This window comes from Pezoporus wallicus, unplaced genomic scaffold, assembly GCF_028554395.1.
Source record: "Pezoporus wallicus isolate ANWC-B61680 ecotype Strahan unplaced genomic scaffold, APGP_CSIRO_Pwel_v1 contig_8803, whole genome shotgun sequence".
NCBI classification, from domain to species: Eukaryota; Metazoa; Chordata; class Aves; order Psittaciformes; family Psittacidae; genus Pezoporus; species Pezoporus wallicus.
This window is the reverse complement of record NW_026635049.1, coordinates 676789-702363: the sequence shown is the minus strand read 5'-3', so window position 1 is coordinate 702363 and position 25575 is coordinate 676789. Positions and strand designations below refer to the sequence as shown.

The 25575-nt window shown below is 51.6% G+C and overlaps 2 protein-coding genes across 4 annotated transcripts in view; both read left to right on the top strand.

Moving 5' to 3' along the window:
- The window catches only part of LOC130594662 (ubiquitin carboxyl-terminal hydrolase 12-like), a 29909-nt gene extending 23247 nt beyond the window's left edge, over window positions 1–6662 (top strand). Inside the window, exon 9 of the mRNA XM_057400714.1 lies at window positions 4345–6662. Within this exon, the coding sequence (XP_057256697.1) occupies window positions 4345–4446 (102 nt within the window). The 3' untranslated portion in view covers window positions 4447–6662. The remainder of the gene's footprint in view (window positions 1–4344) is intronic.
- Window positions 6663–21018: 14356 nt separating this feature from the next.
- On the top strand, window positions 21019–24572 carry LOC130594649 (G-protein coupled receptor 12-like). Of its 3 annotated transcripts, none has more exons than XM_057400691.1 (4): window positions 21019–21175; window positions 21547–21590; window positions 22183–22404; window positions 23172–24572. In XM_057400691.1, exon 4 carries the CDS (start codon window positions 23174–23176, stop codon window positions 24218–24220), a length of 1047 nt encoding a protein of 348 aa, XP_057256674.1. In that variant the 5' UTR covers window positions 21019–21175; window positions 21547–21590; window positions 22183–22404; window positions 23172–23173; the 3' UTR covers window positions 24221–24572. The 3 variants fall into 3 exon arrangements, with proteins under 3 accessions (XP_057256674.1, XP_057256683.1, XP_057256664.1); XM_057400700.1 differs by having other exon boundaries at window positions 22167–22404; XM_057400681.1 differs by lacking the exons at window positions 21019–21175; window positions 21547–21590; window positions 22183–22404 and adding an exon at window positions 22493–22996.
- Window positions 24573–25575: the final 1003 nt, after the last annotated feature.

The window sequence follows — 25575 nt, the reverse complement described above, 5'->3', positions numbered from 1 at the left end:
CCACAGTGGAACTGCTTTTTGTAGAGATGGAAGTGTACTGTTTGCCTCTCAGATCTCATGGGGAAATTAAGGCCTGATCTAAATAGGCACAGCAAAATCTTTGCTTGCATTGAAATAAAGAAGATGTAGTATGTTCTCCTTTTTTGTCTTTTTCTTTGCTTTGTGCATCAGAGGTGACTTCCTGATAATTTGGACAGCTTGTATGGCTGTGAACAGTTGACTTTCTCCCATTATTATATTTTGAGGGTTATTTTCCTCTGTATCTGTCATGAACAAAGTCTGTAATTGTGTCAGCTAATTTTGGAAGCAGCATTCACCTCAATATTTTTAAATTCAAGTATTGACTGTCTTTTTCCAGCCAGGAGATAAATTTTACATTTTAAAAGAAGATATAAAATAACCATCTCGTTGTTCTGTATTTGCTTTCTATCAGTCACTTCTATGTTGTATCTTATTATTTAGGTCAAAACAGGGTTTCTTTTTATCTGCAAACACTGCTGTCACTTAGAGATGTGCCAAAATACAGCGTTTAAATATGCACTGCCTGTTATGGGATCGTAAATTCAAGGAACTGTCAAAAGTATGTAGTTCCTCTCTTCTGGAGGGATGCCTTCTTTTTTCCTTTAAGTTGGTTTTCTGGCTTTAATCATGGCTTTCTTTAAGTTCATCTTTTACAGAATTTATTTAAAATGCTGTAAAAATAAAGCTCTTTGATCTGAAACTTCTACGTTTGTGCTTTCCATGGTTTCACTGTCTTGATCATGCTCAGCAGCATAGTTCTATCCTGTAGCACTACCTCTGCCCTGGCTGTGGGATCCAGAAGCGTAAGACTCCTTTTCCTGCTAGAAGATTCTCTCTCCCTGGCTGGTGTTTGCATATGTTTGTTTTCTGTGGAATTCAGGCTTTGTTCCTACCAGAGGAGGGCATGAAAAATTGCATGTGAGTTTTGCACGATTCAGTTGAGATCACTGTCCCTTTCTGATGAACAAGCTGCTCCTTGACCTGCTTTGGAGGATGTAGCTCCAGGACCCCTCCTGGGGTTTTCCACAGGATCTTTTCACTGACTGTCTGTTGTTAAAGCTTCCTAAGTGTGATGAACATGAAGCTTACCTCTGACTTGCTTCTCTTAAAGAAATACCACTCTTTCCTCCACCTTCTAGAACTCACCTGAATTTCTGGTGATTCAGTGATCACAGAGAACAGGATAGCGGAGACTGCTCTCCTCCTCCTGATGCTACAGGCTGCTGGATGAAGTAGCTGCAGTTTTACTCATTTGTTCTCTCATCCCACTTAGTCATCAACTCTTGAGGGTTAGTTCCTTACTAGTGCTGCAGGCTGTGCACTGAAAAACTGAAGCCACAACTACTTTTGTCACTTCATCTGCTGCCTAGATAGTTGAAATATCTATTCTGAACTTGACTAAGTACTGCTTTCAGACTGCTTGTGATAGTCATAAGGTGGCACTAGGGGAAATATATTGCTACGTATGACATTACAGAGGTTGTCCTCAAAAACGGAGTGGTAAAACCCTCCAATAGCCCCTAAAATGTGGATTCTGTATAAGTTTCTAGATTTGGGGCCAAACGTAGGAGCCTTCTACTCTTCAGAGACTCTTCGGAACCTGAAAGGTTATTTTTTACCCTTTTTTAAATCCTTGCACGCTTTAACATTCTAGGTGTGAACTGGCTCCATAGCAAACCAGGTATTACTTAGCAGACTTCAGAAGATGAGTCCAAAGCCCTTGTACCTATATAAAGATGTTGCAACTGAAAGAGAACCCAGGAGAAAGCTTTTTCCCCTTAAAAAGCTTTGTTGCATTTTTGGCAAGTGATGTGAATTAATAGCTCTGAACTGTCAGTAGGAAGTAGTTTATCCTTATTACCCAGTAAATGTCAGAAGCAGTGAAGTCATGTTTATTTATCTGTTTGGATTTGGTTGGAAAGCCAACTTTCAATTAAATTGAAGATAGATGGTAATCAAACATACTACAGCATATGTGAAAAGGAGCTGCATCAAATCCAGGAGGCAGATCAGTCCAAATGGGATCCTGTGCCAAGAAAATTAATTGAGAAACCCGAGTAAATGATCTCTGGCTAATTTGACATGTTGTCATTAGAGCAGCTAAGTGATACATCACAGTGACAATGTTTATCTGAAACAGGGGAAAATGTCCATCCAGGGAGCTCTCCACATTGAGCAAAGAGGGAGATTGATTGTATGTATTTGCTTAAATGCTTGGTCAGAAATCTGCAGCATCCAGTTAAGCGCTATGAATCATGTGGGAAAGAAGGATTTGATTTGGGGAACCAGAATAGTTGTCTGAAGATGAGCAAAGGATATGTAAACTCGGTTAACAGGAAAAATAGTCTTCATGCCAGGTAAGGCTAGAGAATCCTAAAAGTAACCATCAACTGGTTGTTACTCTAAAGCTACAACTGGTTAAAAGTTTGCTGTCCGCAATATGTCTGGCCAATTAAGGATGGGAAGAATAAAGCGCATATGCACATTCTTTCAGTTCCACTGTGGTTTTTTGTGGATAGCAAAATAAAGGAGGAAGTCAGTTTTGCTGTGATAAGGCTAAAAATATCTGTGGGATGAATTAATCTACATCAAACGTTTGAGTTGCATTCAAAATGAGTCCTAGAAATAGGCTTGATTGCATGGCAAGTTAGTTGGCACTTAGAATAAAACATGTTTGAGTTGTCTGCTAAATATATTACAATGGCTGAAAAATGTTCTTTTGCTATTTTCCTGTTAAAATGTGGGTCTAAGTTTGTAGTAGACATTACGTTAATAAAGTGTGTGAAAACACAAAAGCCCTCAGCTTCTCTGAAGTCCTTGAATGGAGAAGACAAAGACAAAACAGCTGTTTGGGGTTCCCCCCCCCCCCCCTTTTATTTTAGCAGAAGATGTTAAACAAAACTATACAATGGACAATTTCTGCGGCTCTGTCCTGTAGTTAGATGCACCTTCTGGAAACTTCTTATGTCTCTTGTGCTTCAGAAAGGCTGGGGAAAGGATGGCCTAAACTTGCACATTTGGCAGTGCTGCGCAGAGAAACCAGGGCTTTTGTGTTTGCTGGTGATGCTGAAGTCTGGTGAGCAATGATTTAGCTCACTGCCAAATAGACTCTGTAGCTGAGGAGGCTTCTTGGTGGAGTCATAGCGTGCTCCCTTTCTTTTAAGATGTAAGCACAAGTTGGTCTCTGCTGTTCCCTCTCATGATCAAAGCAGGTGTTCAGCCCAGAGCTTCTTGTTCTCTGAGCATTTCTTTGCTTCCTCAACTTTATACCTTGGGGAATTAAGGAGAACTTTAGGCTAGTCTTCCTTTGGTCCTCCACAACAAATTTGGGCTACTTCAGCCCCTCATCTCTGTGAATCTAGACTCCTAAAAGTATTTTGAGATGCTAAAACACAGTGGAGTGCTGAGCAACACAGGTCATTGGGAGTATATTATTTCAGTGGTTTGGTCTCCATGCTTGCTCTCCTCCAACTGCAGAATCAAATTTAGTAATGTGAAGCCAGTTCTTCTCAGGAGTGGGATCAAGACTGTAGAACTTGCATCATTAAAAGCCCTTTCAAATGCCCTACAGGCCTTGCTGGTTGGACTGTAAAGTGAAAAAATGCTTTTCTGCGTATAGTTCACAACTTTAGATATAAACACACCGTTTAATTCTATTCATATGGCAAATAATTTATTTCTCTTAAAACACAAACTTTGTAGTAATACCCATTAGGCATTGTACCAGCAGATCCTGAGGAAGGACAGCTCTCGTATGACCAGATCATCACAATCAGATGAGATCCACAGATTTCATGCTATAATTACCAGTGGCACTTTCAGGACTTCTCTATGTAAGAGGGTCACAAGAACTTTAAAATCTGGAGTTACTTTAGGTGAATATTAAATCTGCTCAAGATAGTCCTTATATACTTCCAACTGCACAAAAATCTTTGATGATCAGTGACTGCATTTTTTGTTTACACTACAAACCTAGAGTCAGGAAGGATAATGCTAGTCCAGATGAGAAAGCAGATCTAAAAATGTCGTTTACTCTTTTAAGGATACATTTTCATGGATCCCTTTTTTATAGTCCAGTTTAAGAGTGCACCACTTCAGAGAGGTTTATTATTTCATCTTGATTTCCTTTTTTTCAATAGTGAATAAGGTATTAAATGGAAAAGATGTCTTGGTTGTATTCAATGATACTGAAATGTCTCTGTATTAATAGTGTGGGGCTTTCTAGCATCACCTCCAAGAAATGGAAATAAGGATTAGTCTGGGAAGGGGGTTCTGCGGGTGATGCTTTGACTGAGGCTAACTCTAACTCTCATTGATTTCCAGAAAATTGATGCCCAAGCCATTGAAGAATTCTATGGGTTAACATCAGACATTTCCAAAAACTCAGAATCTGGCTATATTCTCTTCTACCAGTCAAGAGACTAAGACAAAAGATACCTGTATATGAAGAAAAGAAAAAAAGGGATCAAGATATGTCCAAATGGAGCATATTTGTGACAGCAGAAGCAGTTCCTCGTTGTTGCTGTAGGACCAGGACAGATTCAGCGGGGTGACTAAAGGTTTCTCCCCGACATTTCGTGGAGGATTAGTGCTGACTGCCGTTAACAAGAAGAGCTTTTGTTCCAGTTTTCTTTCTGGGCTTTTTTTACGTGCTATCTTCCAAAATCTGTGTTACCTCTACTTGAAACCTGGCTGCTTATTTGTTCATGAACTGAAAAAGAGATTTAAAAGTAGCATTATAGGATTTTTACCATGTAACGTTGGCCTGAGGCTATACCTTGGTTTCTGCCATCGTCGTTTTTCTGTATTTTAGCAGAATGATTTCAATATTCAGTGTCAGCTGAAGGCATATTTTAGGATATGAGCAGCAGCTGGTTGCTGGATATTTTTGGTGACTCAGACTTGAGAAGCAGTACAAAGCTAAGATGTATTGGAAATGTCAAGTCTGTAATTTTTATAAAAAAGCAGACAAAAAACTCACTCCGCAGCATTGTAAACTGCCCCGTTATGCATTATGTTGGGTTTAGATAACACTAACAGCGCTGCTGCTTCTTGGTTTTACTGTTCTGTTTCTTCTTCAGAAGGTATAGGACTTTCTCCATATTGTGCATTTTTCTTTCGAAGCAGAGGTTTTGACTCAGAGCCACGTTGCTGCAGATTTAAGGGGAGCAGAAAAGCAGTTACCTTTTTGAAGAGCAAGCCTGGCAACCAGTTGCTGTAGAAAGCTTGAAGTTAAAGCATTTCTTGAAGCTATTGCATAAACCAAAAGTGCCCTCATTCTGAAACAGGATCTGTTCAACATTTCAGTACACAATAAACTGATGCAACTAGCATTTTGAATCTATGCTAATACACAGAAACAGCACTAATTGTGAAGGGTTAACCAGGGGAAGCATTATTTATGTCACTAATCCAGTTATTCTTAGTCTTCAAGGTAATGAACATGTAAGAAGGAAAACCAACCAACCAACCCAGAGATTCCCTTGCTAAGTGTTCTCATCGTCTGTCGTTAATGTTTGTGTTGATCTGGGAATCCCAACGCTCTCCTAAATATGCTTCTGATTGTTTTACCTCTCTAGGCCTTGCTTAACAGGGGAAATTGTCAGTCTTTTGAAGACTGAAATGAAAAGTAACTATCCGTTACGTGTGTATATATTATAATCTCAAGGATAACTAGAAAGAAGAGACTGAGGAAGTCTGTAAGGAATCTCAGAAAATCTTCTGTAACTTTGTTTGACAAGTGCTGTTGCTGTGCCAAAGCTTGTTGCAGCTGGCTCTAAACTACCAGTGGAAATGAGTATTTTCCTTTCTCCATCTTATTAGGTGACAAGAGCTGTCCTCTGTGTGGTTGTTCCCAGCACAGCCACTCATGGTGTGTACCAGTGCTGCTTGTTCTTGAGGACATTTAACTTATGCAATTCTGTGGCTTGTACAGGATAGAAAATATTTTACCAAAACACTCCTCAGGAAACCAGCATTTCACAAACAGGTTCTTGTGGTGGTTCTGTGTTTCTTGTTTCTTGTCCCATGACCAGAATGTTAGTAAGTAACTCCTGTCTTCAAAGTGCAAATTAACCATTGCCATTGTATTCCAGATGGGTACAGGTTCCATTCTCCCGGCACATCTCTTCCAGAAGTTAAAATATGGATGTTGGGTTTTTTAATTGCTTTTTTTTTTATACAGAGTACTGTCATTGTCAAAGATGTGTTCACCAACAGCAAATGTTCTTGTCATCTTGTTCCTATTGTGTGAAAATTGTTCCTGGCCAAGAGTCTTCTCCCTTCACAAGCTGTGAGTCCTCTCGTGATGCCACTCCCAGAAGACTCATCACCAAGTCTTGCAAAAAATGAAACTAAAAGAGAGCACTGAGCGAAATAATCTAACAGGTAAATACAGACCTTAATGTAGGACACTAGACATGTATTTTGTATATCTGGTGATACATTTTTACAGATAAAATACCTGACTGAGAGAGAATATTGAAAGATATATACTATAGATTAAAAACAAAGTGCACTTTTGCTACAGATTTATAAGGAGACTTAAAAGGAATTAAATTGGAAGAGAATGGTGTGATGTTACTTCTGTATAATAAATGACCCCACCTGTCTCCAATAAAGATCATGTATGATCAAATGCACATGGCCTAAAGGCTTTTCCTTGCATTTCCATCAGAGGCAGAAATGTAAGTACTTGGTTAGCTGTTGGCTCTCAGCTCCCTCTGTGCTGGCTGGGAGATGTGGACCCTGTTATATTTGCATGCTCATAACCTGTGTGTAACTAGTTTAAACCAAGAGAAATTACTAATTCAGTGTTGTAGATAATTGATGTGATGGTAAACTGAGGAGAGGTCACCCCAGGCACATCCCACTGCTGGGATTCCTTCATCTCCTCATCCCCTGTAGCTCTGCCATTGTCCTTCACTGGGATTTCCTTTTTCCTTCTCCCTCTTTTACCCCTTGCTGTCGCACTCTAAGACTGTTGCAAATATTATCTGACTGATCTGGAACAGAGACATTTAAAAGCAAAAATAGCACCATATGCTTGGAGCTTTTCAAGTTCATAGCAGGCCAGGTCTCTGTTGCGCAGTGGTTCACTGGAGTTCACTTTTATATTGGGAAAATTTGATGAAAACCTTGCCCCTGTGAGGAGGAATTCATGGGACTGGGTCAGAATGCAAGAGAAGCAAATGAGATTGGGAAATGACAGCATTTAGAAACACATTTTAAATCCCAACTGCTGTCTGGTCTTTGTCCTCCTGGGTCACGCATTAGCGACAGATAAATAAACGGAGCTAATTTTAACTCCAGTGAATGTGAATTTGACTTTCAGTCACTTTTAGAAAGAATATTATCCTGAATTAATTTTGTTGAGGGCAAACAACCAAAATCAGAGCATTTGGAAGCGAAGTGGCTTTAGATTTTGAGTGTACCAGTAAGGCAGGATTGATACTAGCATTTGGGGGCTGTTCTTGTTGCTCCAGGACTCCAGAGCTGGAGTAAGGGTGAAGACCTGTCTTTGCTGACCAGCAACTGAAGCAAAGCGCACCCTGTGTTGCTATCTTTGCTTCTACTTTAGCAGTTCCTATAGCTTGTTTGTGGTGAGATTCTGCCTTAAAGACCTCAGGAACAGGCTGTTCATGAATTGGTGGTTGTGCTTGGCGTGTTCTGGTTACCAGCAGGAGCTTTTGAAGTCACCATGCCAGCTCGGGTTAGCGTGTGCTTAAATCATATTTGCTTGGTACGAGAAAGAAAATAGACTAACAAAGGCCCCTGAGACAAGTAAAACCTTCCCATTGTGGTCCTTAGTGTTCATCAAAAGGAAGCAATCCCCTGAAACATCATTAATTCTCAACATGTAAAGTCCTGCCAGCGGTTGCTGCTGTTGCACTGATTAACCTTCGGGCTACTTGTGTTTGCTTCCTTCCCGCTCCTGCAACATCAGCCCTAGCTGGTGTGTTGTAAGGAAAACAGTTGAATCCTTTCTGTGATCTGGGTAGATTAGGATTAGAGGGGAGATTGGGATGAGATTTTAGGAAGGAGGCCTTCCCTGAGGGCACTGAGGCGCTGGCACAGGGTGCCCAGAGAAGCTGTGGCTGCCCCATCCCTGGCAGTGTTCAAGGCCAGGTTGGAGCCCGGGGCTTGGAGCAACCTGCTCTAGTGGAAGGTGTCCCTGCCCATGGCAAGGGGGTGAAGCTGGATGAGCTTTAAGGTCCCTTCCAACCCAAACCATTCCGTGGCTTTATGAAAGGAGTCTCCAGCAGCGAGGCTGATAACTTGTCCCTTTGCCAGGGCACCTTGTGCCATGCTGAGAAGTACTTTTCTGAGGAGATGGATCTGGAGCATGGCAGATGATGGGTGTAGGAACAGGTGCTGTCTGAGACCCACATGCCATGGTAGGGACTAGACCTACGAGCTGTGTCAGCTTGGGCAGGGAGTGAAGCCCAGGGGCCTTGACTAGAGGGTAGCTTGAAAACCCCAAGAGGAGGAGCTGGACCTGGAGGGCAAAGCTAAGAAAGGATTTATGAACACCTTAAAATATCAGAGCCCCCATAGTATTGCTCTAGATACGTTGGCCCAGATTTATTGAGGGCAAAGTGCTTTTGGTGCCGTGCTGCTGAGAAGCATCCTCAGTCTCTGGAGCCGTCCCCAGGGAGCCCCACAGAGCTGGGGCATGCAGTGGAGGCACAGGTTACAGTGCAACCTGTATGAAATACGTTCAGGGAGTCCCAGCTGGTTCTTCCCTGGTGATTTCCAAGTCCCAGGCAGTGTGCAAGAATGAGCCTGCAAAGGAAGGGGAGAAGGGCAAGGATGTGGGCATAGAGCTGCATTTGGAGTTAGGAACATCGCCAGATCTACCCAGGGTTCGTTTCCATTTTGAGATGGTTTTTGTCTGGAGTATAGCTGCTTTAGCAAAACTACTGTGTGAGGGATGTAGAGGTGGAAAGACATTTACTTGGCTTGAAACCCTGGACAAGCTGTCCAGCTAGACTGAACCTCAGACTGCTGCTGCCCACCAGACCATGGAACGGGTGAAGGTAAGGTCAAATGCAGCTGAAGCTGCATTTCTCACTGTCCTAGGTGTAGGCACACAAGTAAATAGCAGGTGGTTTTCAGCAGGAGCTGAGTAACTTCATTTACAATTAAGTATCCTAATTAGCACTCTATTAGTGTTCCCTTCTGTGAGAAGCAGCCTGCATCTACTGCAACCAGTCATTGCAGGCCTGGAGGGCAGAGCAGGGACTGTGCTGTGAAGGAATGGAGGGAGGAAAGAGATGGCCCAAGGGAAGGGAAACCACACCTTGAAGCTCTGCTGTGCAGGGCCCTGAGGTTGGTATCTCAGAGATCTTTGTGTGATAAGACCCTGGTCAAAGCCTTCCACCCTCAGAAGCAAACCCTCAGCGCCTCCCTGCAAAGGTGCAGTGAAAAGCATGAGGGAGCATGTGGTGGTGATGGCAGAAAAGTGTTATTCTCTGCAATCCTTTCCAAGCCCTCTTTCTCAATTTCTTTTCTCTTTGATGTTATACTGTTCGTTTTCAAATCTTGAGTCACAATATTTCTCCAAGCGAAAGGCCACAGGTTTGGAGAGAATCCAGTTTATTCCTTCAACATTCTTTGCCATTACTTCAGCAGAAAGAGAGCCAAACCACACTGGTACCTGCTGCTGATGGGGATGGAGGAGCAGCCCTGTGCCAAGGATGCTCAGTGGCACCTTCCAAAGCCTCCTGCAAGGTGCTTGGGGATGTATTGTGGGTGGTGAGGACCGGAGAATGAGTGGCATTAAAGGATGTCTGAAGCCTCCAGAGAGAGCAAAATGGAGATGTTTTCATTAACTTATCCCTAGGGTGCAGTTAAGTGGAGAGTTGAACTGAGAGGTTTTTTTCCCCTGTCTTTGCCTGGTTTCTCATGGGTAGAATCATAGAATAGTTAGGGTTGGAAAGGACCTTAAGATCATCCAGTTCCAACCCCCCTGCCATGGGCAGGGACACCTCACACTAAACCATCTCGCCCAAGGCTCTGTCCAACCTGGCCTTGAACACTGCCAGGGATGGAGCATTCACAACCTCCCTGGGCAACCCATTCCAGTGCTTCACCACCCTCACAGTAAAGAACTTCTTCCTTATATCCAATCTAAACTTCCCCTGTTTCAGCTTTAACCCATTACCCCTTGTCCTATCACTACAGTCCCTAATGAAGAGTCCCTCCCCAGCATCCCTATAGGCCCACTTCGAATACTGGAAGGCTGCTCTGAGGTCTCCAAGCAGCCTTCTCTTCTCAGCCTGTCTTCATACAGGAGGTGCTCCAGCCCCTGATCATCCTCGTGGCCTCCTCTGGACTTGTTCCAACAGCTCCATGTCCTTTTTATGTTGAGGACACCAGAACTGCACACAGTGCTCCAGGTGAGGTCTCGCAAGAGCAGAGTAGAGGGGCAGGATCACCTCCTTTGACCTGCAAACTGGATATAAACCGAAGCTTAAGGTTTTGGGGCTTCTCAGCTTCTTGAGCTTCAGACATGGCAGAAAAGCCAAGCTTTGGCTTTGCAAAGTTTCACCCCCATCAGGAGGAGGTTACTGGATTGGCAAAACCAGTTTCTCTGTGCTGTTCCTCCACACTTTGAGCCAAGTGCTTCAGCAGCAATGACTTGGGGACAGGTGAATTCCCAGGAGAGCTGCAACCGCATTATCTTCTAAAAATACCTTCCAACAAAACATAAAACCTCTCCGAAATAACCCATCAGAAAGAGCGGGATCCAATTCCAGGCTTTCTGGAGGCCAAAACCTGCTGTGTTAAAGGGGCTCTGCAGGGAGAGCATCCTCTGCAGCGCGCGCCGTGTGCAGGTACCAGTGATGAGGAAAACGGGTGGTTGGTGGGAAAGTGACTCGACTCTTTGTTGTGATCACATCCCTGCACAGCAGCGTCTTGGTGGCTCCAACACCAGGGTGCTCTGAGCATCCTTGTGGTGGGAGGGTGGCTCAAGGATCCCTCCTCAGGCACTGTCGAAGTTCATTCTGCCCTCTGGAAGTGCGGAGTGGCTCCTGAAGCTGGGCTTTTCCTCCTTCCTCTTCCTTCCCGGAGCGTGTTTAATTATTTGCCAGTTAGTCATATCCCTAAGAAAAGCAAACGTTGCATGATGGTGAGTGGCAGCCCCTGAAGAACTGGCACTAATTATATCTCAGTACTGAAACAGAGACCATGCCAGGCTGGCAGATCCTGCTGGAAGGGAGCTGGCTCCTCCGAGCGCTTGTGCCAGCAGCTGGGATGCCCCAAACTCGTCGAGCAGCCGTTCTCCTGGCCCACAGGCCCATCTCCATCTCCCTGCTGTAGGTTTAGGGATGAGAAATGTCTTGCTTTGGGTTTCATCCCATCCATTTCCACCCTGCTTTTCCTCCAAGCCTGGTGGGTGGCGTTTAGGGAGGTCTCCCCTCAACTTGTATGTTTGTGATGGACTCAGTCTGCCGCTCACCCCTCAGCAGCCAATGCTCTGGGTTGGCACCATCAGTGGCTGCTTCCCCATGCTGTTCAAACAGCATCACCTCTTCCTTGGGTGCTGGGAGAAGCCAGGCATTTCCTTTCCTCCTGTTGCAGTAGAGCTGCTCATGAGCCAGGAGCAGTAGATGGAGGGATGAGCTGGATGGTGCAGCTGAGGGATGCTGGGTTTTAACTTGTCCATTTATCCTGCTGAGCGAGTGGTACTGCCCTGCTCCCAGTAGGGTTTTGTCCTTTTCTGGGGTAGCCAAAACACTGTGTTTTGGGACATTCCTCCTAAGACCCTCCATCCCCTGTGGGTGTGCAGCAGGGGCCAGCACCCATCCTGCTGCAGGACATGGGGAAGGTGAGGACGTAGTACCAGGATTGTGTCACACCATGCGATGCTGTGGGCACCAGGATCACCCTCATCTTGGAAGGTTTTGAGGATGAAAATGCAGTGATTTGGGGTAAAAGATGCCGCTGGGGTTGCCTGGTTGTGTAAATGGAGCAGAGGGAGGGAGGTGCTTGCAGGCGCCTTGGTGATGCCTCTGCTGTGGCTGCCGGACCTGCATGGGGACCGCTGGTGTCCAGCCCAAATCCAGAACATCCCCAAAGGGCCTTTCAGACCCTTGTCAGAGCGATCACCCCCCTCTTCCCTTTTAACAGAGACAGGCGATCCAAGCAGTCTGCACTTGGGCTGAAATCCCCCTTTCAGCTGGGGGTCTGGTCCCCAGCCCCAGAGCAGGAGGAGGGTGCAGGGATGCTCCCAGGAGCACGGGATGCTCCCAGGGACCGGGCTCGGCGCTTGCCTCGTTTTCCCCAGCGTTTCTGCGGCGTTTTTCCTGGATGGGGGTTTTGTTTTCTCAAAGAGCCCAAATGGCTAAAAATAGCCCTGAGCTCGTATCCCGGCGGGAAGCGGGCGCAGGCTGCGTGCGGAGCCGACCTTCAGAGCCGCAGCTCCGGCGGCGGGAGCGCGGCTGCCTCTTGTGCTGGGCTATTTAAAGCAGCTCTTTTGCCTCTTGTGTGTCTGTCTCAAGGAGCACCTGACGGGAAGGCAGGGGGATGGTTTTCCCTTGCTGAAATAGCCACCTGGCAGCGTGTTATCCCGAGCTCGGTGGGTTCGGATCGGATTGGGTTGTGCACTGGGCTATAATGAGCATTTAGTTGCATGGGCATATGGCATCTCCCCCTCCCAATGGGACAGAGGGGGATGTGGGCACGGCTGTTCCCTCTGGGGTCATGAGCCTTGGGGTGCAGCAACCCAGAGAGGCAGGATTTGAGTGTGAGGGACTGGCTGAGGCAGGATCTGGACAGTTGGGACTCAGTAAGGTGTGATTTGGGGGGGGAAGAGACTCAAGAAGGCAGGATTTGGGATGCAGGGACCCAATAGGGCAGGGTTTGGGGGACTCAGGCACCCAACGAGGCAGATTCAGGGACAGACACCCCATGAAGCAGATGGGAACTGCTGCTCCCTTCCCAAAGGATAAGGGGTTGGGCTCTCCTTAGTGATTTTGGCTGCAGCAGCTTCCCTGGACCTGAGGACAGCGGGGACTCTGGTGAAGGAGCACGGACACAGGAGCAGCATCACACTGGGATGAGTTAAGGGGATTCACACTCATCCTCCTCCCCGAGCTGCCTGAAAGCATGCCGGGGGTTGTGTGTAGTGCTAAGGCACGTGTAGTGCATGGAACACCGAAATGACCTTGACACTGGTTTGTGCAGGTCAGGGAGTGGGTTTCAGCTCCAGTAATGCCCTCTGTGGGCTCCATGAGGACAAACCCGCTGTGGTGCTGGCACTGGGTGCTGTGGGGTGCAGCTCGCCCCAGCCCTTGCTCTCTGCTGTCATCTCTGCAGCAGTTTCACCCGCAGTGTAAACCAGAAACAAGTAAATGGTGCTCTGGGCTGCTGCAGAGCTGTGACACCGCATGAGCCTCCTCCTGCCTCCATCCCTCCTGGCTGTCCCTGCATCGCACAAGAAATGAGTGTGGGAGAAAAGGGGTGTCCCATCGCCCCCCATCACTTGGTGTGGGTGGGATGGGTGTCCCCCCCCGGGCTGGCCATGGTGGACAGGGACAGAAGGACCCAGCTATGTGCTCAGTCCCCATCCCTGCTCCGGGGTGCTTGCAGCCGTATGGCACCGGCAGCATCCCCACGTCCCCATGCCACCTGTGAGTCACGCTGCAGCTCAGCACATGCTGGGTCCCACCCGCTCTTTGCAGGGAGCTGAGAGCCAGCGCCTGGGAAGCACCATGGTGAGATCTGGGACCCCACAGCACAGGGTTTGGGGTCGTGGCACCCATGGACCAATGTGCTGAGGATGACAGCAAAAGATGGGTGCTTGAGCTGGTCCCTGTGTAGCACCTGGAGGTGAGATCATAGAATAATTAGGGTTGGAAAGGACCTTAAGGTCATCCAGTTCCAACCCCCCTGCCATGGGCAGGGACACCTCACACTAAACCATACCACCCAAAACTGCGTCAGGCAGGCAGGGCTGTACCTGTGGGACCATTACTTTACCATGCGTTTTTTATCCCATTGCATCTCCTCCAGTGACAGTTGCTCCCCCGATGTTCTCATTCCCGGAGCTGCTCCAGGACCAGCTGGGTTAGAGGTTTTCTTCCATGGAAGAAAGCTGTGGGATTCACAAACCTTGTGCCAAGCAGCTGATGGAGCAGAGGGGGTGTTCGTAATTCCCTCCCCCCAAGCGTGTTGCCAGCATGAAGAACTCCCAAAACGCTTGTGGAGCTTGGCTGGATGGGGCCAAAGCTGCTTGGAGAGCACAAAAGCAATGGGAGTCTTCCCCAGTGCTGTCAATGCAACCAGGGCACCAAAACATCCACAAATGGGTTCTTCTGCAATGCTTTGAGCACTGCCCACTGAAGAGGCAACAGGCTGGCTGCTGCCTGTGAGCGTTGGGTCGCCCCTGGTGCCATCCTCCTTTTATCTTCCCCACCTTTTATTTTCACAGTGGGATCTGTGAAGAGGAAAGGATGCTCCTCTCAAACCCCGCGCTGCTGGGGAGTCCTCCCCACTTTACTCCCCATCATTGAGAGGCACCAAATTCTCCTGATCCAGAGAAAAGGGTGTGAGTGGGCAGGAGCAGCAGAGCTAAATATAACCCATGTACACAGAGCGAGAGCACTGCGGTGGAACGGCATCAATGAACACTATGGTGGTAATTAAGAGCTTCCTAATGAAGAGCTGGGAAAGCAGGGGTGTCTCTGGGGAGAGCCTCGTGCAGACGTGGGGTTCCTGACAGCAGTGTGGGGGGTCTGCAAGGATGGATCCGGCAGAATCCACCCCCCATGTCCCATGTGGAAGTGGCTGGGAGTCCCAGATCAGGGAATAACCCCCCCCTCAATAAGTGTTGGCATGAGAGGGGAGAAGGTGAAGCAGAGGATGAAGGGATCAAGCAGGCACCCCTGAGGGGTGCCTGGCTCTGGGGTGGGGATGCCCCATGGTGATGAAACCCAGCAGGAGAAAGGCTGTCAAACAGTGGGCTGGGAGGTGATGGGTACTGGTGACCTTGACCACTGGCCACAGTGACCAGTGGCCTCATAGCCAAAGGTAACAAACAGCCACAGCCCACCTTTGCCAATCAGGGCACTGGCTGCATTGCAAAGGAGCCACGGATTTTCCTAGGATACATAGGAACAGCCTAAGGAGGTCTGGGCGTTTAGTGAGCTGGTGGTGGGGAGCTCATCGGTGTCTCCTTCCATCGCCACCGCAGTCCCTGCAGCTCCCGGGTTCCCCAGGGTACCAAAGCCAGACATTGAGCCGCATGCTCATCCATATTTCTCCCTGGTCCCCTCCATCTCCCAGCCCTGTGGTGTCTCCAAACTTGAGCCTGTCCCATGCTCAGGGACCTGCCTGCCGGTCCCTGCAGCACCATGGCTGGGAAAGAGCCCGGTATATCAAACTGTGTTGGAAAGTTGGAGTGAAGGGGAGTTTTTGTCCTGGTGTTGTCTGGGGTTGTGTTTCCCCGTCACAAGCAGTGATTAGGGTAATGAAGGGATCCTCTCCCCTCTGCTGCCATCCCTATAGCAACCAGCAGCCTCTTCCCGTTAAACAAGTGACTCATCAAACACAATTACACTGATAGCAGGGACCATGATTGTGACTTCCAGCGCTGACAAAAGAGCTGACCTTTCGGGAGGGAAACATAAGGGAAACAGCTCAAAACTGGATGGGAAGGTGCATTCCCGTGCCTCGTATCCCACCTCTCCCGCTGCCCTCGCCCTGCCTGGGGACTCCCAGGTGGGAAATCAGAGCTGAGAGGTGTAAACCCCCTGTGGCTCCGTGCCGGCGGTGGGAAGCAGGATTCCCGGTGGGCAGCTGGATGGCTCCAGTGCCGGTGCTGCCGGCAGCATGCAGGACCTCAGTCCTGGCTGAGCATGGGATGACACATCCCTGCGGGCAGGTGTGACCTGTGCCATCACCCTGCTTCTGTCCGTGCCGCACACCGTGTTCCTGTTCATGCCCTAAACCTGACTTCCCTCCGTACCATGCATTGTTCTTCTGCACATGCCAGGGAAACTGCTGTTCTGCTCCCAGAAACTCGGACCAAGACCTCCCCAGCCCCTTCACACCTGGCAGGTTTGAAGTGTTTGGAGGGTCTTTACCCTCTCCTGGTTTTCCACTTTCTCCCTCTCTCTGCAGGTCCCTTTCCTCCACAAATCCAGCTGTGGGAATCTCAAGGGAATGATGTCTCTCAGCCGAGCGACCTCCAGCATCACTGTGGGGAGAGGCGCAGCACAGCTCTGGGGTGAAGCCTCGGGGCGGAGGGGCAGCAGCTCACACAGTCCCATGGGAGCACTTGGCTGTACCTGGTTACAGCCCTCCCTGACTCAAGTGAACGTGTTTCCAAGCCAATTACTCACTTTGTACTAATTATTTCAGTTACCAGCAAGCCATGACCTCTTCCTGATGGAGTCCTAGTGCACCCCCTGTTTCAGACTGGGCATCTGGGTCCAGGCAGTGTGGTCCCCAGCCTCATTCCAGGGAATGTGCCTGTGCTCGGGAGATGCTCAGAGGGGAGCCTGGCACCGTGAATCCTTGTAGGATCCTGTTTAAATGTCAGAAGCCAGAATTAAAGCAATGAATAGGGAGGCCTGGCTGTGCCTGGGCGAGGGGGGGTCGGAGCTGCCTTTGCTACACTTCAAAGCTGAGAGTTTGCTCCCCGGGATTTATGGAACCCAGCGTCCTTCCTGCCCAGCGGGAAAGGAGCTGGAAGTGCTTCGAGTGCTGCCACGGGGGGCTTCTCCCACTGGGTGGGCTGTGGAGGGGGGACCAGCACAGGGTTAAGTGCTTGCGATGGAGCAATGAAGGTGTGCGATGGCTGCGCATCCTTCAGTGCTGATGGATCACCATCTCCAGTGGCTTTTCTGCAAGGACCTGGGACCTTCCTGGTCCTCAGGCTGCATCTCTGCGGGGCTCAAGTGATCCCAGAGTGGGTGCAACAACCGAGCTCCTCCGGAGCAGCTCACTCCAAGCTGGAAGCTCACGCTGGTGGCAGCAGGGACTCCAGCAGGCAGGGAAGGCTGCCCGGCACATGGCTGCAGGGAGGCTCCGGATTCATTCTCTTTAAGAATCTTCCTTATTCTGCCCCTTCCAAACCACAGGAAACCTTCCTCTCCACTGCACCACGTCACGTAAACCAGGTTATCATCAATTATTAATTATCACAATGATTTGCCTTAATATTTTGCCTCGCATCCCACATGCTCCCAGTGTTCCCTATGGCGGCGTAGGCGAAACACAGTCACTGCTGATGAGGTGGCCACTGAGAGCAGTAAATACAGCCTGGGAGAAGGAGGAAAACATGGTGCAAAAGCCCTTTATTTCAGAAACATCACCCTGCCCGGGGAGCCCTGCTTGCCAGAGCTGAGCTGACATATGGTGCCATGGTGTGTGCCAGCAAAGGTGCTCCAAAACATGTTCCTCTGGCTCCGGAAAGCTCGGAGCAAAATCATTCAGGTGGGAATGAGCCCACTGAAGGAAGGAGGAAAAATCCTCCCCCTGAGTGCTTGGTGGGGATGGGGGGGGAGAAGCTGGAGCAAGCAGATCTGCTCCTTCCCTTCTGGAACAGATTGGCATTGCCCCTGCTCATCCGCCCTGCTAGTCCTGTCTCTGTGTTTGGTGTCATTTGAGTCCTGCCTCCATGTGCGCACCAGCGGGGTCCTGTCCTCCTGTGGGTTCCAATGGGAGGCAAGGAAGAGCTTCTGCCTAAGAGCTCATCTCAGTCTCCCCTCTGGCAGGTTAAAGCCATTCCCCTTGTCCTGTCCCTACAGGCCCTTGCCCAAAGCCCCTCTCCAGGTTTCCTGCAGCCCCTTTAGGCACTGGAGCTGCTCTCAGGTCTCCCCTTCAGGGGCCTTCTCTTCTCCAGGCTGACCCAGCCCAGCTCTCTCAGCCTGGCTCCAGAGCAGAGCTGCTCCAGCCCCTGCAGCATTTCCATGGCCTCCTCTGGATCTGCTCAAGCAGCTCCACGTCCCTCTTGCGCTGTTGCCCTAGAGCTGGACACAAGACTGCAGGTACCAGAGATACCTCATGTTGGTGCAAGAAGGTCTTGCACATCTCCGCAGCATGGGCTAGGCTGGGATGTGTGTTCCCTGGTGCTGCAAAAGCCAACCCTCCATCCATAGCTAGCGGAGAGGTAAAAGTAGGGTTGCAATGGTGCTGCTGCAGGCAGGAAGGCAGAGGTCACTTCTGCAAGCCAGACCCTCAAATGGGCCCAATCCAGCTACGTGTGAGAGACTTTTCAGCTGAATCAGCTGTTTTTCAACAGGGATGGATGATTTCCTAAGCCAGACTCCTGCCTGCCTCCACCTCCTCCACTGCCCGGATTTGGGCACCTCATCCCAAACCCGTGATGGAGCCCCTAATCCTTCCTTCCGCCAGGATGGGAGGCTGGACCCAGCAACTGAAGCAGCACTGGGAGAAGTCCCTGCTCTCGAGCAGCAGCGTGAAACCGGCCTCATTTCCTGCTCATAGTCACCAAGATTATGCAAAGCCTTTGAATGCAGGACTTTCCGTGCTCTTTGGCGGCGCGCGGCCCCCGATGGCCCCGTTTTGGGGAGGCTGGCGCTTGTTTGCCACCCTGATTAGTCAGCACTGCTAATTATAGCTCTGCTTTACCGTCTTACAGCCCTCCAAGCCCCGCTGGAGTAACAGGGAACAACAGAGGTGCTGAAATGAGGCTGTGTCCGCTCACTGCGGAGAAGGTGCTGGTACAAATACAGGGACGAGCTTCCAGCGGTGCGGCTTTGCACGCTCATCCCGGGGGTCTCATGCAATGAGCTCAGGCTTTGCTCTGGCAGGAGAGAGAGCTGGGGCGGGGGGAAGCTCATGATGCAGGGAGGGAATGATGTTTCCCCCAGGAAAAGAAATAAAGCTGATTTTAATGCTTTTGGAGGAACAAAAATGACGGCGAACTGCATCACATCTGTTCCACTGGATGTGTCCCAGGTGGGGTTCTATTACAGCCCATGATGGAGAGCACAGGATGCCCCAATGAGCTCCCTGCATGTCCACGGAGCCAGGGCAGTGCCTGTGGAGCCCCATTGCATTAACAGCAGTCAGCAATGGTGCAGGGCTCCCTGCATAGCCCAGGGGAACTAAACCCTTTGTCCCTCGGCTTGGTTGCCTGTGGTTTTCAGGGCATTTTGATGGCTGCAAACCAACGCACAGAGGTGAAAATGCTGCCAGTCCATTATCTTTTGCAGGGTGTTGGCATCGTGGTTATTCCTCTTGGTGAGCTCTGTACCGCCCAGAACAGCAGCCCCAGCACAAACTTTGATTACAGATGTGCTCTGCCTTGGATGAGCAGGTGATTGATCAGTGACTTGCCACCCCATACCCACCCAGGCATTCATTAGCTCCTCATAGGGCCACCCAATCACCATGAAGGTATGGCTATGGGAATAGCTGCAGTGAAGCAAATTGGGAACATGGATTCACCATCCCAAGTTCATCTCCTGCCTGCCAAGCAGCCACGTCACCAGTCATTTCATTTTTAACCAAAAAAGCACAATTTCCAAGGCAGGATGAGGCCCAGGTCATGTCCTGCTGTGGGTTGGCAGCACCCTGTGGTGTTTAGTACTGAAGCTTCCTCCTAAGGGCCAAAAGCCAAGGAGGAAGATGAGAAATGAATGCGGGAAATGGAAGGGAAAGCCTTGTCCTTGCTGAACAGCATTCCCAGGCGAGGCTGGAGGCCTCACAGTGTACTCACAGCACCAAGGTTTTGCTGGTGTCTTTGATCAGTTTGATTTTTACTGCTTGCTGTGGAGTCTAATTTGCATATATAGACAAAGTGTACTTCATATACGGTCAAAAGGTCCTTGCTGATACTCAGGGAGCTCAGAGCATTACATGTGACTATAAAAATCAGATGCTCAGACATTACAAATCATAGAATCATGGAACGGGTTGAAGGGACCTTAAAGCTCATCCAGTTCCAACCCCCTGCCATGAGCAGGGACACCTTCCACTAGAGGAGGTTGCTCCAAGCCCCGTCCAACCTGGCCTTGAACACTGCCAGGGATGGGGCATCCAAATACAATGTGCAGCATTGCATCCTCACAGGGGTAACAGCACTTGCAGTCGGGGCAGCTCTGGGGTGGCCTTGGTTTTAAAATGGCCAGATAATGTCACTGCTGTTACCACGACACTCCTGGGGTGTCCCAGCGGCCCCGGCTGCCCCAACACACACAATTTCCCCTTTCAGACAGACAGCTGTTCCAGCCCCCTGTGAACTGCTGAATCCTGACAGATCCACTGCTGAGCTCTGTGCCCAGCATGGCTACCAGCACCACTGGGAGGGTCCAGGGCATTCCCAGCTAACGGAAATACTCTGGTCCACAGCTGTGTGGCCAGCACATGGGATGGTTTGTGACCTCCTTGATATGGGACCAAAAGGGAGAGGAGGATGGGGATGTGTTGGCAAAGCCTTGAGACCCCTCTCAGCCTGTTTTGTCACCTGGATGCAGACTCCAGCAGCCCAGTTGTGGCATGGGGCAGAGAAAGAGGATATCGGGGCCACCATGAAGTCTGGGATCAGACAGAGACTTGGGTGTTTGAGAGGAGAAGGGTTGGATGCCAGAGAGAGTGGGATGTCCAAGCAACCACCAGTGAGACCATGGGGTTTGGTGTCGGCTGAGACCCATTGGGGTGTATGTGTGTCTGTGCAAGAGGCAGCTCCAGATGAGAGGATCCAAGGGCCAACTTGCATCTGTGTGTCTGAGGGCAATACTGGAGGGATGCACAGTGCGTCCGCACATGTTGGACCTGGGGGTCTGGAGCTGCAGCAGCCTCTTCTCTGACAGGTAGGGGATTCGGCAGCCCCCAGCAGATCCGGTGGGGACAGCAGGGACAGCCCAGCTCAGACATGGGCTCTTCATGGTCCAGCAGCCTGGCTGGGCTGAGGCTGCCCACACCCATCTCAGCCTGGGGTCCCTGGGTGAGCCGGGTCCCTGCAGAGCATCCCTCATGGGCTGCAGCCCCCTCCTAGCAGGAGCAGCTGCGGATGGGAGTCAATCAGGGCTCCGCACCCGCCTCGCCTCTCCCGGGCAGTGCGTAATTACCGGGAGCGGGAGAGGATTCATTCAGCTCCTCGCTCGCGTTTCCTCCGCCCCTTTCCGTGCTGCTCATGTCACACAACGGCGCGCAGTCACGCGGCTGCCATCCCCAGGTAGGTGACGATCTAAGTCCCCTGGGATGGGGCTTGGCCTGATTCAGAACCCAGATGCTCCTCACTGGGGTGATGGGGTTCAGCCAAAACCACTGATGCTCACCCGAGTATCTTTGCACGTCAGGAGGTGGGGATCCTTCCCGGTGTGGAGCTTGCTGCGCTGCATAGCTACAGCCTGGAAGAGAGAGGGGGATGAAAGAGTGAAGCTGGAGTGTTATGAAACCAGCGGGAAAGGGGGGAGAAGGTGTAGCTAAAATATTGCAGAGCCGGGAGCTGAGCATCCTGCTTTGAAGATGCTGCTCCTGAGCTGAATCACGGAGCTGTGTGTGGCTGCAGAAATAATCGTGTCTTTGGGACTTGTTCCTTTCCAGGTTGATCCTTTCCTAAACAGTCAGGAAGGAAGCCTTGGGGATGGGTGGGTGCTGCGGTGTGGTGTGGGGGACAGACCCCTGCACCCAAAGTCTTTGGCCAGGTCTCCCATGCAGGAGGGTGGATGCCGGGCTGGGCATCCCATGCAAAGCTCCCGGGTGTTGATCCTCCCCGTCCCGGCTTTTACACTGGCTGCAGGGAAGCCCGTGTGGGATGAAGGCTTTGAGATGTGACATCTGCCCCAGCCTGGCTGCACAGAGCCCCCCTCAGCACCCCGGCTGCCAGCCCCGGGGGTGCGGTGGGGTTGGTGCTGCTGTCGCTGGGCATTGCCCTTGAACGGCACAGCGGATCACCCCCTCCCGCCACATCCCCGCCTCCCTTGGCACAGGAGGTAAAAATAAACCTCGGGAGCGGCGGGGCCTGGCTTGTGCCCAGACTGCATCCGCAGAACGCAGGTGGCAGGGCCCGACCTTGGGGAGGTGCGTCGGGAATGCTCATGAATGAACGGCGGGGCGGGAGCGTGCGGGGCGCGGGAGCGTGCGGGTACGCGCAGCCCCTCGTGCCTGCGGGTGTGGACGGGATGTGGAGCAGGGAGTCAGCCTCGTTGTTATTCTGATCACAGCGGCTCTGATTCACAGACTTGGATCATGAATATAAGTGAAGACTTTGACGTCAGAGTTGAGATTTATCAGCAGATCCAATGGGGCAGGAATATTAAGTGCAAGTCGATGCCAGCTATCTGCCAACGTTATTAGCAATGCTCGCCGAGGAATGAGGCTTAACACCAAGAGCTGGAAGGACTGGGAAGGGAAAAAATAAAGACGGGGGGAGACAAGCTGATCCTCGAGCATTAAAGCCAGGTAAAACAGCAGCCGGGCTGTCGCGGCTGAGGGAGGGAAGGGGGGGGGGATGCTGGAGGGAGTGGGTTGTTGGCAGAGTCCCCCCGACCTTCACACCTTCACACCAGACCCGGGGGGGATTTACGCTGCTAGGGGACCGCGCCGGGGCAGGGCAGGATCTTGCAGCTCTTTGCAGCCGGCAGGGAGCATCTTGCACCGGCTTTTTCCATAGGATGGGAAAGGAGAAAGTTAATGCAGGCTGTTCCTTGCCGCTGCCCTCCCGCTTCATCAGCGGCGCCGCATACATGCGAGGGCTGGCCTATTAATAGCGTTTATTTTTACTCGCTGCGCGCAAAAAAGAAAGGGCTGAAGGAAGGGGGGGGGGGGGTGTGCGCTATAAATAGGCGGCAAAAGGTAGTCGTGTCCCGGGGAAGGGGGGAGGACGGGGCCGCCGGTACTGTGCTTCCCCCGGCGGCGGGGTGCGCAGCGCCTGCGGATGCTGCGCGGGCTGAGCGCATGGAGGGTGCTGCCTGCAGCGGGGCGCTGAGTTGTGCTCGGCCTCAGCCCGTCGGGAGGAGCGAGAGACAGCGGAGCGGCTTCCCCGGGGCGAGGGGTGCGTGTGGGGCCGGGGTGGGGGTGACTTCCCTGGGGAAGCCGCAGTCGGGCTGGCGGGCGGGGATGCGCCCTGCGGCGGGCGGGGGCGCTCGGTGCGGGGCTCGGTGCCTCTCCCCGCAGATCGGAGTCCCTGTGCTTCGCCCCTCATCGCATCCCTCTCCCTCTCTCCCCAGCGATGCTGCACGGCCCCGCCGCCATGGGGGAGCCGTGGCAGCCGCAGCCGCAGCAGCAGCGGCTCCCGGGGCTCGGCAACGCCTCGGAGCCCAGCGCCTGGCCGGGGACGGCGGCACCGGGTAGTGGTGGTGGCGGTGGCGGGGCCGGGGCCGGCGCCGGGGGGACCGTCAACCCCTGGGACATCGCGCTCTGCGCCACGGGGACAGCGGTGGCGGGGGAGAACGCGCTGGTGCTGGCCGTGCTCTTCTACACGCCAAGCCTGCGGGCGCCCATGTTCCTGCTGATCGGCAGCCTGGCCCTGGCCGATCTCCTGGCCGGGCTGGGGCTTGTGGCCAACTTCGCCGTGCGGTACCTGCTGCGGCCGCCCAGCGAGGCGGCGGAGCTGGGCGCTGCGGGGCTGCTGCTCGCCGCCTTCTCCGCCTCGGTCTGCAGCCTGCTGGCCATCACCGTGGACCGCTACCTGTCGCTGTACAACGCGCTCACCTACCACAGCGAGCGCACGCTGGGCTTCACCTGCGCCATGGTGCTGCTGATGTGGCTGCTGTGCCTCGGCGTAGGGCTGCTGCCCCTTCTGGGCTGGAACTGCCTGCGGGACCAGAGCGCCTGCAGCATCCTGCGGCCCGTCACCAAGGACAACGCGGCGGTGCTGGCCGTCACCTTCCTGCTCCTCTTCGCCCTCATGATGCAGCTCTACCTGCAGATCTGCAAGATCGCCTTCCGGCACGCCCAGCAGATCGCCGTGCAGCACCAGTTCATCGCCACGGCGCAGGCCACCTCCACCCGCAAAGGGCTCTCCACCCTCTCGCTCATCCTCGGCACCTTCGCCCTGTGCTGGATCCCCTTCGCCATCTACTCCCTGGTGGCCGATTCCAGCTACCCCGTGGTCTACACCTACTCGCTGGCGCTGCCCGCCACCTGCAACTCCCTCATCAACCCCATCATCTACGCCTTCAGAAACCCAGACATCCAGAAGTCGCTGTGGCTGGCCTGCTGCGGGTGCATCCCCTCCACGTTCTCCTCCAGACCAAGGACATCCAGCGATGTGTGAGGACTGAGCACGGAGCGAGAGGCGCGCCCTTGCTCTCCTCCTCCTCCTCTTTTTCCCCTCTGTCGTTATTGTTTCCTACCGGGAGGAACCCCCCGGGCAGCACATCTCGTTCCATGAAAAGATGGCCAAAAAGAGAGGGGAAAAAAAAAAAAGAGAAAAGGGAAGAAGAAGGGGGAAAGAAAGAGAGAGTAGAATGATAATGGTTTCCTTTAGAAATGTTATTTTCTTACACATTTTATTTTTTATTTAAAAACTCAAAACACCAAAAAAAAAAAGGAAAAGAAAAAAAAAACAACAAACAAAAAAGAGGATCCTCGTTCGATGGCGTTTGTCTGCTCTCGTGGTAAGGAGCCAGGGGTTCTCCCCCCCCTCCCGAGCCCCCTCCGGCGCCACATCCCACAAGTGGCAGCCGCCGGGAGGGCGACAGGAGCGGGTTAAGGGTCCGGGTGTCGTGTGTGTGTGTGTGTGTGTGTGTGTGTGTGTGTGTGTGTGTGTGTGTGTGTGTGTGTGTGTGTCCCCGGCGGGGCTGGTCCTCACGCGTGGGGTTGTCGTGCGGGGCGTCCATCCCCCTAAAATCAGGGCTTGCGATGCTATGCAATAACGGGGGCGGCGTTCAGCACCGCGGACAGCTCCGGCTCGGGGACCCGGCGTGGCTTTAGGGATGCGGAGGGGATGAAGGGGACCGGGGGGGGACGACACACTCTTTACATGTCGTTTGTGAAGCACTTTGAGAACTTGTGGGGCGAAAGGCACTTTAGGGGACGGACGCTGTTTGGGCTGTCGCAGGGATGGGGATAGCCGGGGAATCCATTCCCCTGCCCCCCCCCCCCCCCAACCGAAAAAGGGGAGAAAAAGGTGTGCAGGTGGGGGGGCAACCGGAGTGCTGCTGTGTGCTCTGGGGGGGCCGGGAAGGGTTCTCCGCCCTCCCGGCTTGGGGCCGTGGGGTGATGCGCTCCCCCGGCTGCGCTCGCTTTCACACGGATCATTTGCGGGGGGGGATTTTCTTCCAAAGATGGGTCCGGGCTTGCTGGGGTCCCCTAGAGGGAAGCCTCTGTAATCACACGTGTTATTCCGGATGCTACCAGTTTAATTTGCTTCCTTGGAGAAGCTAAAGCACCCTCACATTCCTCTGCTGTGTCATGTGCTTTGTGCGTTAGTGAGACCGTGATGAAGTGTCCTTTACATTGTGCTTTCTTTTGGCTGAGAAGTGGAATAGCGCGTTCACTTAAAAAGCAAGCAAGAAACCCAGCAGCTTTCAGAGAGATGGCAGGGCTTGGGGTGAAGCATCTCGGGTGGCTCAGGATGCTCACATGATGGGTGCTGCTCTGGGGCCCAGCGCAGGAGCAGCTCAACGG

What these genes read in the sequence shown, in the direction of transcription:
- LOC130594649 (XM_057400681.1), top strand. Translation starts at nt 22,636, where the DNA reads ATGCAGGCTGTTCCTTGCCGCTGCCCTCCCGCTTCATCAGCGGCGCCG. An exon ending in CGGCTTCCCCGGGGCGAGGG is followed by an intron (nt 22,997 to 23,171) that starts GTGCGTGTGGGG and finishes CTCTCTCCCCAG; the next exon opens with CGATGCTGCACGGCCCCGCC.